This window comes from Carya illinoinensis, chromosome 2 (assembly GCF_018687715.1).
Source record: "Carya illinoinensis cultivar Pawnee chromosome 2, C.illinoinensisPawnee_v1, whole genome shotgun sequence".
Taxonomy (NCBI): Eukaryota; Viridiplantae; Streptophyta; class Magnoliopsida; order Fagales; family Juglandaceae; genus Carya; species Carya illinoinensis.
In genome coordinates this window covers 11,679,004-11,695,000 of record NC_056753.1, presented here as the reverse complement: position 1 = coordinate 11,695,000, position 15,997 = coordinate 11,679,004, and the positions used below count along the sequence as shown (strand labels likewise).

Below are 15,997 nucleotides of genomic sequence, written 5' to 3'. Positions count from 1 at the left end.
ATTAAATTAGCGTAGACAATCAAGCATAGTTCGGAAATAGGTTACATCGTTTTCCTAGAATAAAGAAAATTTAGCTCATGCTAGAAATGAAATTCAACATAAACGAATTCACCATAATTGTTCTGAGAAGATTGGAAGAAAATAAACACTGAAAAATCCTCCTTGCAGCCGCAACTCGTCTTCAAAAGCTCAAGGGAACGATTCAACGCTTTTCTCCCGTCCGTACTCGTGTATGATTCCAACGTACGTGCAATAATTGGAATTCCCTCTCCAAAACAGATGATTTTAATCCCTCTAGCTATGTTTTTCTGTCCCAAAAAGTGTTCTCCAGTCAAAAAGTACGGCCATAGGGTGAAAAATCCCTTTTTATATCGTCTGACGGCGGAAAACCCTGGATCTGTCAAAATACGATGTTCGCTCGAGCGGGGTGTCGAGCGCACGTCGAGCGTTCGACTTTGCCTGAGTTCGCTCGAGCGTTCGACTCTGCCTGATTTCGCTCGAGCGGCCAATGTCTCCACTCGAGCGATCTTTGTTTTTCAGCAACCCGCTCGAGCTCCCTGTCAAGCGGCAGTCGAGCATTTGAATCTGTCTGAATTCGCTCGAGCGGCCAAAAGCGTTCGCTCACTCGAGCGAACTTGTAAAATCTGCAATACGAAATTTTTGCAAGTCATCAGTCAATGTCGTCAAGTATCTCATCCTTGGAGACATGCCCTGTAGTATTTTAGTCATCCATTACTACCATAGCATTAGAGTCGACCTTTAGGTCCAGAGGTTACATATTGTGTTCATTTTGGAGTTCATTGTCTCCTACCACTATGGAGGCATTGATTTGTACTCAAAATTGAACTAAAGGGAAGTCAATTCATATTTCAGATGTAGTAGACATTTTGTAGACCGACGAGGAGATGAGTGGCTATCCGCCTACATCCAGTAATCACTCTTACCAATGATATTGCTTTCATATTGTTTTAGCTTATAATATATTGTGTCATTACTTATACTCAAATTTAATTGTTGTAGGGATAACTTCGACAAATGCTCCTACATCTACATCAGCCACAATATGATGTCATGGTTCAATCCACCAGTACCATTAGTTTGTATAATGGCTCTCTTATTTATTTTTAGTATGTATATAATGTTTGTAATTCTAATATGGTTTTGTTGTATTTTTTTCAGCTTTTATAGTTTCACTGTTACATGTCCAATCCCAATGATCTCAGTCTCATCTTGTTTTGTAATTTTAATATTTTACTTTTTCACATATCTATGTAATGTTTGTATTTATCATTTTTATTCTTATATTATTTTTCAAGTTTTATAGTCTCGCAACTTCACTTGCCCTTGCCCAACCCTAATCCAAAATTTTCAATGATCTAATATGCAATCCTTGATAGTCTCACTTGGTTTGTACTTGTAGTCTTTTTACACACACACACACACACACACACATATATATATATATATTGATTGTAATTCTAATTTGTTTTCCTATTAATGTTTCAAGTTTCATAATCTCACATTTTTACTTGCCCACCATCACCCAAATTTTAATCTCAAGACTCAAAGTCATCTTGCTATCTAAAATTTGTAATATTGTAATATTATTCATTTAAATTATTTGATATTTGTAATATTTCTATATTAATTTGTATTATTGTAATAGCTTAGAATACTTAGATTTTTATGTTTTATGCTTTAACAACCTTTGTTTCATTTTGTGTTATATGTACAATATAGTTTTTAATTTTCTTTTCTTTTGTTTTTAGACATTTTTTTTAATATGGCCCCAAAATGGCCCAGAAACTGGTTCTCAATCATTTTTGAGCCAACCAAGAGGTTTTGGGCCAGTGGATAAGGGGTGTACGGACTAGGGGTTCAAATCCATCTCTGGCACTTAGACAGGGGCCCCCTAGAGTATGTGAGGCCAGATCTCGGAGGGCAAACTCCACCCCTTGCTAGGCAAGGGGGAATGCAGGAAGCCGACGCCCCTACCCTAGAAGGTGTGGGCGGCACCCCTACTTGGTGCTTCCTTAAGAAAACAGATTTTTTAAGTCAAGGTCAATAGCACTTTGGTTCCTCTATTGCATAAAACTAACATTGTTCTTAACCTTGGGGGAGCAAGTGTTACATTCATGATGATGACAACAATGTCAGCACACGAAAACCCAACTCAAGAATAACCCAATTACCTTTTGCAAATTCTCACAGCTTGTTTTGGTACAAATCCCATTACCATTTCCATGTCTCTCGTTCTATATTTAAACCCGATCTTCAATAAAAACACAAGTTTATACTCAACGTTATCAAATGACAAGCCTAGAAACAAGGGAGCTTTCATCAAGCACTTGAAAATATCATCAGTTACTAACCCACATTGCTTGAGAAACTCTATTATAGGATGCAATTTTCTCTCCCTGTTGGCAGTAACTAGACTCGAAAACAGGATAAGAATCTTAAAGATTTCATGACCATTTAGACTAGCACTCTACATTGCCCTCCATTTGCTTCATGCTGTAACTAAAAATCATAGGAAACTTATGCAACTCATTCTTTGTGGCATCTTTTTCTGCCCCACTAAGCTCCAAAAGAAACTTGATTCTCGATATCAACTAACTATCCAAATTATAATTGAGAATGACTGGTTGCCTTACAATCAAATCAATGCAACCAAAGTGGTCCAAAAAGGTAATAATCCTATCAATTTCTTCGACTAACCTATAACATAACACCTTGGTTAAATTGAAATTATTGAGTACAAAATATTAACTTTAGAATATCGTATATCAAGTTAACAGTAGAGTATTAGTTAGATAATTGTAACTACTTTCTCACTTTCCTGTACTATGTTCTCTACTTATAAACCAAAGCTCCATGTAATCTTAAATTCATTCAATTCAATACAATCTTCTCCCACGCTCTTGTTTCACTTTGTATTAGATTAACCTCTAACGGCTGACTTTGGCTCCAATTCTTCTCCTCCTTTAACCACCATTCATGTCACTGCCATTGTAATAGAGGATCTCTCTAGTCCTTATTACCTTAATCATGGTGAAAATCTTGGATCAATTCTGATGGGCCCCAAATTCTCATTACCCAATCCTTAACAGGTGGTAACTATCACATATGGAGTCGTTCGATGATAATGACACTCACTACCATGAACAAAGTTGGCTTTGCCAATGGAACCATTCCACAACCTTTTGGCATTGAAGATCCTTTGCTCGCTTCCTAGAATCATTTCAATTCTATGATTCTTTCTTAGACCGTGAACTCTATTTCTAAAGACTAGTGTAATCTATGCTAGCTTTACACTCATTTAAAAACTCTTTGTGTTGAACTTCATAATTATTGTCCATTTCCAATTTGCACATGTGGTGCTTTAAGTTCTCTGATCTCTTATTAACAATAGTAGTGTGTTCTTCAATTCTTGATGGGCCTAAATGATAGTTTTTCCCAAGTCCATGGTCAAATCCTTATGAAGGATCCACTACCATCTATTAACAAGGTTTTCTTCCTTGTTATGCAAAAAGGGAGTCAACCAAATATAGGATCAGTAACAGTCTGCTAGAAATTCAATGGTAGAATTTCTATAGGCTTTAGGAATCTCGTGAAATTTATGGCACAATAATCCCATTTTTAGTTTTAGATGAAATGCCTATTTGAAAACACGTTTTGTTTATTTCAAGGCACTTCAAGGTTGATATTCAATAAACTAATTGCACTGTTAGGATTGTGTAAATATTAGGGATTATATAGTGCAAAATTTATTGTTCACTTTCTTAGAGTGAATAGTAATTTCAATAGTAGCACCAAGTACAGTGTTTTCAAAATCACAGTGTGAAATGTTCTAATTAGGTTAGAGAAGTTTTATTTGAAAATTTGGCAAGATCTTATCCACACATGGTAAATAGTAGTGGACACTTGGCACCAAAAGGAACCATAAGATGGATTTGGAAGGAATCAAGGTGTGAGATCATGCCACCTGAGCAAAACCCTATTTCCATCCAAGCATCCAAATTGTGCCAAACCAAAGAGGGTTTCAATCCTAGTAAAATCCTAAATGGTTAGAATCCAATTGAAACCCCAAAAATTTGGTTGAAACCAAAAACCTAAATGATTTCCCCAAACCCAAAAATTAACCTCCAAACCCTATTTGATCCAATTTCTAGTGTTGTGTTTAATCACTTGATTAAATCACTTTCACATTCTATTAATTCCTCATATTCATGTTATGACATCATTATTCAACCTTTTAAATCTTGAAAATTTGATTGGGCCAAGAAAAATTAGATTTGGTCTTCATAGCATCCCAAACCCTCTCTAAATACCAAAGTGAAGCCCACTTGGTTAAAGCCCATTGAGACACACGAATTTTAGCCACATTGGAAAAACTTCTTAAGGAAATTCCCTCCCTCCCCCTACCCCCTCATGACAGATCAGCCTTTGCCCTTGGCAGCCCCAAATAGTACCTTGATGTGAGAGGAAAATCCACCTCACCCCACCATTCCACATGGCAGCATCAGCAGCCATTCTCCCTCACTATTATCACTTTTTTTGATATACGCACCTCCCATCAAAGAGATGTGCAAGGCACCCTTTCATTCACTTCACCACTTTCCATCCCTGTTCTTAGAGAGAAACAATTAGGAGCTCTCTCATGCAGTTTTCTGAGACATTTTAGGTGACATTTTTTGACCCTTTGTAAGTATTTTCTCACAATGATTCCTCAAAAAAGTAATTTTTCTATAAGTCTAGTTTCTATGGGTATCATTTTTGTTTCATTTCATTGTCATTTGTTTGTCAAAAGTTGTTTTAACTACAGAAACGTCAGTCAAGGTGATAATCTAGAGAGTGTGTTATATTTTGAAGTTTTAGACCAAGTGATCAGCTTATAATTTTGTCTTCCAAGCATAGAAGCTGTCAAAGTAATACAAGGGTAAATCTCAAGATCGAATTCACAAGGACAGTGGGAATTAAGCAAAGCTTTTATAGTCACAAGATAAAATATTGACATTTATGGTGACAAGAAATTTCGAAAAGAAGAAAGTCTTCAACTAAAATGGAGACTATTTACTAAGGAAGTGTGGACTGAATTAAGAGTATGATTAGTGGCTGTTTTGGAAGTTGAAGCTCGAATTAAACTGAAAATAAAAATAAATCTATGATTCTAAAATTACCAAAACTAAGAGGCTTAGAGAAAGTGTGTAGCAAATGAATTAAACTTCTAAGAAACAATAAAACAAACACTTGGGATGCAATTTTCACCCACTGATTTGGAGATGGATTTACTTCTCTTTTCATCTTCTCTCAACCATGCTCCAATTCCTAGAAGTCATGGTCAGATAATATAGCAATGAACCACAATTCTTAGCCTAATAAAACTACTTGACAGATTATATAACAATTGTAAAATAGTGAAAGAAAGTCATCAAAGTCTTGTTACTTGTTCAAGTATCAATTATGCCTTTACGTCTACAACTAATCTAAACGAAGAACAAAGAACTTCAATCCTTTCTAGACGTAAACTGAAATATCATCTAACAAGTTAATCATTGAAATCACATAACATTGAAGAAAATCCTTCCCAAAACAGTCATAGGTTACTCATTAAATCCCAAGCCCAAAAATCTAGCCTATCATCTCTAAATTAGTAAGATGCTCTAAAATGATAAATCCTAACATTTCCAATTGTTGTATGAAAATAAATGCATAAGAATAAATAAAACAAGCTGCCTGATTCCGTTTGAACAAAAGAACTAAGAAAAGAAAAAAAAAGTAAAACTCTAAAATGAGAGAGAGAGAGAGAGAGAGAGACAGAGAGAGAGAGCTTCCGCTCCTCTATTCTCAGTCTGTAAAAACCATGAAAAAATAAAATAATCTAGCCGACTAAAGTCTCCAACCCAAAACCCAGGAAACAAAAATAGAAATAGAACTAAAAACTAAAAGAGTAGCTCCATGCTGTCCCCAAAGGTCTGGATGAAAAACTCTGAAAAAATAAAGAAAAAATGTTAATTCCATAAAGCAAGAAAAAAACTATTAACTAGCCACCGAATCAATACTGAAAAGAAACAAAAAAAAAAAAAATCCAAACATGAGAGAGTTGCATCCAAAGCTGCCGCCCCCTACGAGTTCTACCTCTAAACTAAAAACAAGAAGAAAAAAAATAACCCAATCTGAGAGAGAGACCTCCCACTAACTCTCCTGTAAAACTCCAAAAAAACTTCTCCAAAAATAAAAACAAAACCATCCCCCTTAACGAAAATGAAAGAGAATAAAAAATAAAAAATAAAAATAGCCAGCCCCAACCGTTCGGCACGCCGTCTGACCTGTAAGTAAAAACAAAACAAAAAAAATGCTGCATGCCATTTCTGTAGAAATTCATAAATGCCCCTGCTTCTCGCATTGATTTCCTCAGCATTGAGGTCCTATTCTACATGATTTGGTCTGTTGATCTGCTGCACATCCAGAGTTGAAGTGCTATTGGTTCCCATTAGATTGGTTTCCACCAAAACCATAATCAATTCCTCTATTTCCTCATAGATCCCTACTCTTTCTTTCCTTCCATAAATGTCCTACAATATATAAATAAAATGATATTATAGTTTAATTATTTCAAGGGAAAATATGAGACTTTGATGTGCAAAATATTAGCATCAATAAATTTTTCATTAAGTGTTAAAATTTGATGCATAATTAATTGTTCAACCCTTATTTGATGTAATAAATCACTCACTAAAACAACTTAATTATGCATTTCTAACACTTCATCACACCCCTCAACTAGCTCTTTGCTAGTCTCTAGCAAAAAGAGTGAAAGAAAATAAAACTCTTAGCTTTCATCCAACATAACTGAAGTAAAAAATCTATGCAATAGACTAGAGATTATTGTCAAAATGGGTATTGAAACCAAGACAGATCAGATTAAAGCTTTTATAAAAACTCATGGCATATTCAACACTCAAGTAGGAAAAATGTGTAGAAGATTGCAGGTCACTAAGTACGGCAAGTGTGTGGCAAGAGTACCAAGGTTGACTAACATTTCTTTATATCTTCACCAATAGTAGCAGCTTGTCATAAATAATCACAAGTGATCTTACTCTAATTCAAAACCATTGCGATCTCTCTTTTTTTTCTTTTCTTTTCTTTTCTTTTTTTTTTCCAGTTTCATTATGGGGGGTTAGATCTATAAATGTGCACCTACCCACACTTTCACAAATAAGCCTTTACCATTAGGTTGCCGCACCTCTTGGTTTTCTAAGGGGAATCAGACCTATGAATGTGCATCTACCCACACTTTCACAGGTCGGCCCTTACTACTAAATTACCTAAAGGATGTGTATTTTTGTTTTGTTTTGTTTTTTTTTATTTAAAAAAAACCTAAATGGTTCATTAGAGTTCTTGTTCGTTGCAAACTTAAGCTCTACTTATTGAAATAGAAAGGCAACCAAGGTATTCAATTTGTATACAGTCAAAAATAGCAATAAGCTACTTCATGCATTTCCCTTTCTCAAGTAATTGAATATAAAATATGAACTTCTATGTTGAGCTAAAATCCGAACCATTTGGGGTTACCGCAACCCATAATTCCAACACTCCTTTCCCAAGTATAGAAGTTTGAAAACAGTAATTTCTAAAATTTAGCCAAGAAGTTTCATAAAAGTGAACATCGAACTCCATCAAACTAGAGGAGGGACACACAACAAAAGGGACACCTAGCATGTGAAAGAAAAATGAAATTCTCTCCACCCCCCAACTTAAAATGAGCATTGCCCTCAATGATAAAAACAATGTCAAAAGAAAAACAAAGTGATAGTGAAGGGAATGAAGGGTTACCTAGTCAGAAGAGAAACATGTGACAAGAAGAGAACAACGAAAAATAGAAGAGAGAAAACACACCTGCATAAACTAAAAACTAAAACAGAAAAATGCAAGAAAGAAGTGAAATAAAATGACAAACAAGTCAAACATCAAGGCTCGATTGGAGGGTCAAGGTCCAATAGATGGATGGTGGTATCCTCTGGTGAAAAATGGTCAAGGAAATGTTTGAGTCTTTGTCCATTAACCTTAAAGATATTACCATTGTGTGGATTGAAGATTTCAACAGCCCCATGAGGAAACACTATCTGAACAATAGAAGGACCACTCCATTTGGATCGAAGTTTACCAGCAAACACATGGAGTCTAGAGTTGTAGAAGAGAACCTTTTGATTGGGGAGAAAACTCTTTCTCAAAATGTGCTTATCATGGAAAGCCTTAGTTCTCTCCTTGTAAAGTTTGGCATTATCGTAGGCATCATGTCTCAACTCTTCTAATTCATCCAGTTCCAATTTTCTTAAAACACCAGACTTGTTAGTAGAAAAGTTAAAGTGCTTGACAACCCAATAAGCCTTGTGTTCTAGCTCAATAGGGAGATGGCATGCTTTACCGTAAACCAAACGATAAGGAGACATACCTAAGATAGTTTTAAAAGCTGTCCTATAAGCCCATAAAGTGTCCGAAAGCCTCAAAGACTAATCTTTCCTATTTGGGTTGACTGTTTTTTCAAGAATGGCTTTGATTTCATGATTGGCCAGCTCAGCTTGGCCTTTGGTTTGAGGATGATAAGGAGTTGAAATTTTGTGATGGACCCCATATTTTTTCATTAACGCCGCAAATGGTCTATTGCAAAAGTGGGAACCTCCATCACTAATTAAAACCCTTAGTATCCCAAACCGAGTGAAAATGTTGTCTTTCAAAAATTTTAACACCACCCGATGGTCATTGATCCTACATAGTATTGCTTGACCCATTTAAAAATATAGTCCACAGCAACAAGAATGTAAAGATAACCAAAAGAAGACGAAAAAGGACCCATAAAATGAACCCCCCAACAATCAAAAATTTCTAATACTAAAATGGATTGTAAGGGCATCATGTTTCTGCGGGTGATTCCTCCTAACTTTTGGCATGGTTCACATGCCTTACAAAAATTTAATATTTGATGTCTTGAGGGCTCCAATGTGGTGGGGTGTGTCCTATCACCAAGAAATTGACAATATCAGCAAACCAAGGTAAAGAATCAACAACTAAAAGTTGTTCATCTGGATAGGAATCTGAAATGGGAGTAGTAGGTTCAGAATTTTCAACGACGAGTCGAGATAAATGATCGACAACCACATTTTCTAGTCCCTTTTTATCCTTGATGCTGATATTAAATTCTTGCAACAACAAAATCCATCTAATTAGTCTAGGTTTGGCACCTTTCTTTGTGAGAAAATATTTAAGAGCTGCATGGTCAATGAATATAACAATTGGAGAGCCTAAAATATAAGCTCTAAATTTATCCAAAGCAAAAACAACTGCTAGTAACTCCTTTTCAGTGGTGGAGTAATTTTTCTGAGCTGCATCAAGTGTTTTGCTTGCATAATAAATCACAAATGAAACCTTACCTCTACGCTGACCAAGGACAGCACCTATGGCAATGTCACTGGCGTCATACATGATCTCAAATGGCAATGACCAGTCAGGTGGTTGAATTATAGGTGCAGTGACAAGCATAGATTTGAGTTGCTCAAAAGCAACTTGACATGTATCAGTCCAATTAAAAATGAAATCCTTAGCTAACAACTCACACAAAGGTCTCGATATGGAGCTAAAGTTTTTTATGAAACGCCTATAAAACCCGGCATGTCCCAAAAATGATCTAATATCTTTGACTGATTTTGGAATGGGTAACGTCGATATTAGATCAATTTTAGATTTGTCAACTTCAATGACCCGTGTTGAGATGATGTGACCAAGGACAATATCTTGCCGCACCATAAAATGGCATTTTTTCCAATTTAAAAGCAGATTTTTCTCTTCACATCTCGAGCCAAAACAGCAGTGAGGTGAGTAATGCATGCATCAAATGAATCACCATAGACTAAAAATCATCTATAAACACCTCCAAGATATGCTCAACCATGTCACTAAAAATACTCAACATGCATTGTTGAAATGTGGCGGGTGCATTACAAAGTCCAAAGGGCATTTTCCTAAATGCAAAAGTTCCAAACAAGCAAATAAAAGTAGTTTTTTCTTGGTCTTCAAGGGCTATTTAAATTTGATAATATCCCAAAAAACCATCAAAAAAACAATAAAAACTATGGCCCGCAACTCTTTCCAAAGTTTGGTCTAAAAATGATAATGGAAAATGGTCCTTTCTTGTGATAGCATTTAGTTTCCTAAAATCAATGCACATGTGCCATCCTGTGATGGTCCTATCTTTTTCATTTTTCACAATTGTAACCCCAGATTTCTTAGGAACTACTTGAGTAGGACTTACCCTTTGACTATCCGAGATGGGATAGATGATATCTACATCCAAGAGCTTCAAGAATTCATTTTTAACCACCTCCTTCATCAAAGGATTCAACCTCCTTTGCATCTCTCGAGTTGGTGATGAATTTTCCTCCAAGAAAATTCGATGTGTGCAAATGGTGGGGCTGATTCCTTTAATGTCGGCAATTGACCATCCAAGTGCTCCTTTATTTTGCTTAAGAACCTGTAGGAGTTGCTCCTCTTGCGCAATTGACAAAGAAGATGAGATAATACGTGGAAAAGTGTTAGTTGGCCCAAGAAAAACATATTTCAGTGATTCAGGTAGTGGTTTCAAAACCGGTGATAAGGAACTTCATCTAATGGTTGCTGGTTTATGGATTGAAGTGGCAGATCTTTGAATTTGAGTCGCCACAATGAGTCCATTTAGCGACCTACACCAGAATTTACTACATTAGTATCCAACAGTTCACTATTTTCTAAGGTTCCAGGTAAAACATGTTTCATTTGACTCTCTTGCTCTAATAAAAAAAATTCTTCAGCAAGTAAAGATTCCAAACAATTCACTTCCTGGAGTTCTTTCAACTCTTGTGGTTGCCTACAAGTGTTGAACAAATTTAACTCCGTCATATTCCAAAAGTCAATTTTAGGATGCCACTTCGACAATTTATCAGAGCATTGGAAGTAGCCAAAAATGGCCTCCCTAAAATGACGGGTGCCTGAAAAGCAAAGTGAGGAGTTAATTGAACATCTAATACTACAAAATCAACAGGATAATAAAATTTATCCACTTGCACCAACACATCTTCTACCACTCCCCTAGGCTTTTTAATTGAATGGTCGGCCAATTGCAAGATGATAGAAGTTGGTTTCAACTCTCCTAAACCAAGTTGTTCATAGGTGTTATAAGGAAGCAAATTGACACTAGAACCTAAGTCTAGTAGTGCTTGGCCTATTTTGGACCTTTCTATAACACAAGCTATTGTTGGAGAACCTGGATCTTTATATTTAGGAGGAGTATTGGATTGGATAATGGCACTGACTTGTTCCATGAGAAATGCCTTCTTTTGCACATTAAGTCTTCTTTTAACCGTACACAAATCTTTCAAAAATTTGGCATATGTGGGGATTTGCTCAATGGCATCAAGAAGAGGAATGTTAATGCGCACTTGTCTAAAAATGTCTAAAATCTCAGCATGATGTTTATCTTTATGTAAAGGAACCAATCTTTGAGAAAAGGGTGCCAGAGGAGTTACCTTTGGTTCCAAACAAACATCAACATTAGAATTTTTACCTTGTGTATTGGAAATAAAACTTTCACCTTTCTTCCCAGCTTCATTACCCAATGCATCAACTTCTTTGCCACTACGGAGAGTTATTACGGCCTTGCAAGTCTTGACATTTGCTTCTGAAGAAGATGAAGACTATATGGCAGCAATTTGAACTTGAGGATTTGGTTGGGGTTGAGATGGGAAATTTCCTTTCTCTTATGCACTCAAGGTTGTGTTCAGCTTGGTCAAATTATTCCTTATGTCATTGATGGCTTGAGAAATTTGGTTATATGGTGGTTTGACTTTGCATGAACTGCTGAAGAGTAGAAGCCATTTGTTGAAATGGGTCATCCATGGGTTTTCTAGGGGCTGGAATTAGTGCATTTTGCTGGGTATGAACTGAATATTGAGGTGCACTAGCTCCCGGATGTGCTGAATTTGTGGGATGATCATTTCTCCAGCTGAAATTAGGATGATTTTTCCAATCTATATTATAAGTGTTAGAATATGGTGCAGGAAAAGGCTTAGAAATCATGTTAACAAGATGAGAAGCATCACACAAAACTTCTTTAAAAGCTGGAATAGTAGGACATTCAGACATTACATGGCTAATATTCTCACAAATGTTACATTTTCCTTGTTTTGGAATGCCCTGAATTTCATGCACTTTCTTCAACTCAATCGCCTCCAATTTTTTTGACAGTAAGGCAAATTTGGCTTTCAAATCATCCTCCTCATTTAAAACATATTTACCCCCCCAACTCACGGTCCTCAATGGTTCAACTCTATCATAGACACAAGAAGTGTCTCATGATTGAGCATTTTCAGCCAAGTAATCAAAATATGCAAATGCTTCTTCCAGCTCCTTATTAAAGAATTCTCCATTACACATGGTTCAACAAATTGTCGCATCTTAGGCACCAAAGCTTCATAAAAAAAAATACTAATGATGCGCCAATTCTTGTAACCATGGTGTGGACAAGCATTTAAGAGATTTTGAACCTTTCCCAATTTTGATAAAATGTTTCATTTTCTTTCTGAGAAAAATTCATGATTTGTCTCTTTAAAGCATTGGTTCGATGCATTGGGAAAAAGATTTTCAAAAATCCATCTTGCATTTCTTGCCATGTTCCAATGGATCTTGGCCTCAATGCACTCAACCATGTTTTTGCTTTGTCCTTAAGAGAAAAAGGAAATAACTTCAATCTAACAATCTTCTCAGTACAATTTTGATCCAAAAATGTGGAGCATACTTCCTCAAACTCCTTGAGGTGCAAGTAGGGATTTTCAGAATCCATCCCATGAAAATGAGGCAATAATGATATCATTCCAGATTTAAAATTGAAATTATGAGCATTCAAAGGTGTAATGATGCATGATGGAGTGGTGCTCCTAACAGGATACAAATATTCTCTAAGTGTTCTATTTGGATTTCCCACATCCCTATCATGATGTTCATTTTCAGTCATGATGCTATCAGTGTCAGATGATGATTCCTTCATACCTGTATTCGGGTAACATCTTTTTACGAGATTGCCTCTTGGTTGGCTTCAAAGGAGGCATTTCGCGTGGTAGCATCGCGACCTGATCACGGCTCTCTAATGGTTGCTTTTGCTCAAGAGAAGGTGATGCCGAGTTAAAAGATGTCAATGATTCTGTCCTAAACAGTCGAGATGTCTTTAGTCCAACCAGTCATACAAATAGGAACAGGAAATCAAAGACGACGAAAAATAAACAGAGAAAAGGGGAAAAAAAATCAAACGTCACCCAAGCTATGAAGAGGTTCACAGCTCCACAAATGATGTCCTCTCAGGAAAAAGAGAATGCTCTGACAAACACCAGTTGTCCCCGGCAACGGCGCCAAAAACTTGATCAGTTTATAATTTTGTCTTCCAAGCATAGAAGCTGTCAAAGTAATACAAGGGTAAATCCCAAGATCTAATTCATAGGGACAATGGGAATTAAGCAAACCTTTTATAATTACAAGATAAAATATTGACGTTTATGGTGACAAGAAATTTCGAAAAGAATGAAGTCTTGAACTAAAATGGGGACTATTTACTAAGGAAGTGTGGACTGAATTAAGAGTAAGATTAGTGGTTGTTTTGGAAGTTCAAGCTCGAATTAAACTGAAAATAAAAATAAATCTATGATTCTAAAATTACCAAAACTAAGAGGCTTAGAGAAAGTGTGTAGCAAACGAATTAAACTTGTAAGAAACAATAAAACAAACACCAGGGATGCAATTTTCACCCACTGATTTGGAGATGGATTTTGCTTCTCTTTTCATCTTCTCTCAACCATGCTCCCATTCTTAGAAGTCATGGTCAGATAATATAGCAATGAACCACAATTCTTAGCCTAATAAAACTGCTTGACAGATTATACAACAATCGTAGAATAGTGAAAGAAAGTCATCAAAGTCTTGTTACTTGTTCAAGTATCAATTGTACCTTTACGTCTACAACTAATCTAAACCAAGAACAAAGAACTTCAATCCTTTCTAGACGTAAACTGAAATATCATCCAACAAGTTAATCATTGAAATCACATAACATTGAAGAAAATCCATCCCAAAACAGTCACAGGTTACTCATTGAATCTCAAGCCCAAAAATCTAGCCTATCATCTCTAAATTAGTAAAATGTTCTAAAATGATAAACCCTAACATTTTCAATTGTTGAATGAAAATAAATGCAGAAGAATAAATAAAACAAGCTGCTTGATTTCGTCTGAACAAAAGAACTAAGAAAAGAAAAAAAAAAGTAAAACTCTAAAATGAGAGAGAGAGAGAGAGAGAGAGAGAGAGAGAGAGAGAGAGAGAGAGAGCTTCCACTCCTCTGTTCTCAGTCCGTAAAAACCATAGAAAAATAAAATAATCTAGCCAACTAAAGTCTACAACCCAAAACCCAAGAAACAAAAACAAAAATAGAACTAAAAGCTAAAAACTAAAAACTAAAGTCTACAGCTCCACACCGTCCCCAAAGGTCTGGACGAAAAACTTTGAAAAAATAAAGAAAGAATGCTAATTCCATAAAGCAAGAAAAAAACTATTAACTAGCTGCCAAATCAATAATGAAAAGAAACGAAAAAACAAATCCAACCATGAGAGAGTTGCGTCCAAAGCTACCGCCCCTACACGTTCTACCTCTAAACTAAAAACAGGAAGGAAAAACAAATAAACTAGTCCGAGAGAGAGACCTCCCACCGAATCTCTTGTAAAACTCCAAAAACAACTCCTCAAAAAAAAAAAAAAAACAAAACAAAACAAAACCATCCCCCTTAACGAAAATGAAAGAGAATAAAAAAAGTAAAAAATAAAAATAGCCAGCCCCAACCATTCGGCATGCCATTTGACCTCCAAGTAAAAACAAAACAAAAAAAAATGTCGCATGCCATTTATGTAGAAATTCAGAAATGCCCCTGCTTCTCGCATTGATTTCCTCTGCAATGAGGCCCTGTTTTGCATGATTTGCTCTGCTGACCTGCTGCACGTCCAAAGTTGAAGTGCTATTGGTTCCCATTAGATTGGTTTCCACCAAAACCATAATCAATTCCTGTATTTCCTCATAGGTCTCCACTCTTTCTTTCCTTCCATAAATGCCCTACAATATATAAATAAAATGATATTATAGTTTGATTATTTCAAGGGAAAATATGAGACTTTGATGTGCAAAATATTAGCATCAATAAATTTTTCATTAAATGTTAAAATTTGATGCATAATTAAGTGTTCAACACTAATTTGATGTAATAAATCACTCACTAAAATAACTTAATTATGCATTTGTAACACTTCATCACCAAGCTAATAGACAAATCTTGGTCTGATATTTTTATGGAGTGTTTTCAACTTGTGTATATGAATGTTGGTTAAGGATTTACTCTATGATTAAAGCTTTTGATAAAATATTTTCTTAGATCTGAAAACTTATAAATTGGGAGAGGAAAAACAATTTCTATTTTATGAAAGTTTGGATCTTTTATAGTTTAATCTTACTCCAATGGCTTTGATATATTTATTTGATGATCCTAAGCCTCTTATATACATGTTAGGATTTTAGTTTGAAAATATTTTGTGTTAGTTTCAAAGATATGAATTTTTATGCAAAAGAATACTCTGTTAGGCCAAAGGTTTGATATTTTTGGCCAAGTCCATGTTTTGGTTTATTTTTTTCTATGTGATTTTAATTTTAATGCATGGATTTGCCTTAGAACACATTTTTAAACCATGTGATGTTTTTATTTTGAAAATCTCATCATTTTATGCCATGGATCAAGTGTTTTATCAAACTTAGTTAAGAGAAAAATTTTGTTTTTGGATTATGTGTGGAGCCGAGTACTTCAAGTGATGTTTTTTAATTTTTGGTGACTTTTGTGTGATGATTCAAAGCATGTTAGTTCTTAGGAATGTATTATGAATA

At 35.5% G+C, this 15,997-nt stretch overlaps 1 protein-coding gene across 1 annotated transcript; it reads right to left on the bottom strand.

Annotated features, from left to right (window-relative positions):
* Positions 1-10,928: 10,928 nt before the first annotated feature.
* LOC122301706 lies at positions 10,929-13,075 on the bottom strand. Its single transcript, XM_043113096.1, has 2 exons — positions 12,827-13,075; positions 10,929-11,726 (listed from the first exon to the last, which is right to left on the bottom strand). Exons 1-2 carry the CDS (start codon positions 13,073-13,075, stop codon positions 10,929-10,931), a joined length of 1,047 nt encoding a protein of 348 aa, XP_042969030.1.
* Positions 13,076-15,997: the final 2,922 nt, after the last annotated feature.

Coding starts and splice junctions, on each gene's coding strand:
- LOC122301706 (XM_043113096.1), bottom strand. CDS start 13,075: ATGAAGGAATCATCATCTGACACTGATAGCATCATGACTGAAAATGAA. Junction 11,727..12,826: donor ACCTCAAGGAGTTTGAGGAA/GTATGCTCCACA, acceptor GCTGCCATATAG/TCTTCATCTTCTTCAGAAGC.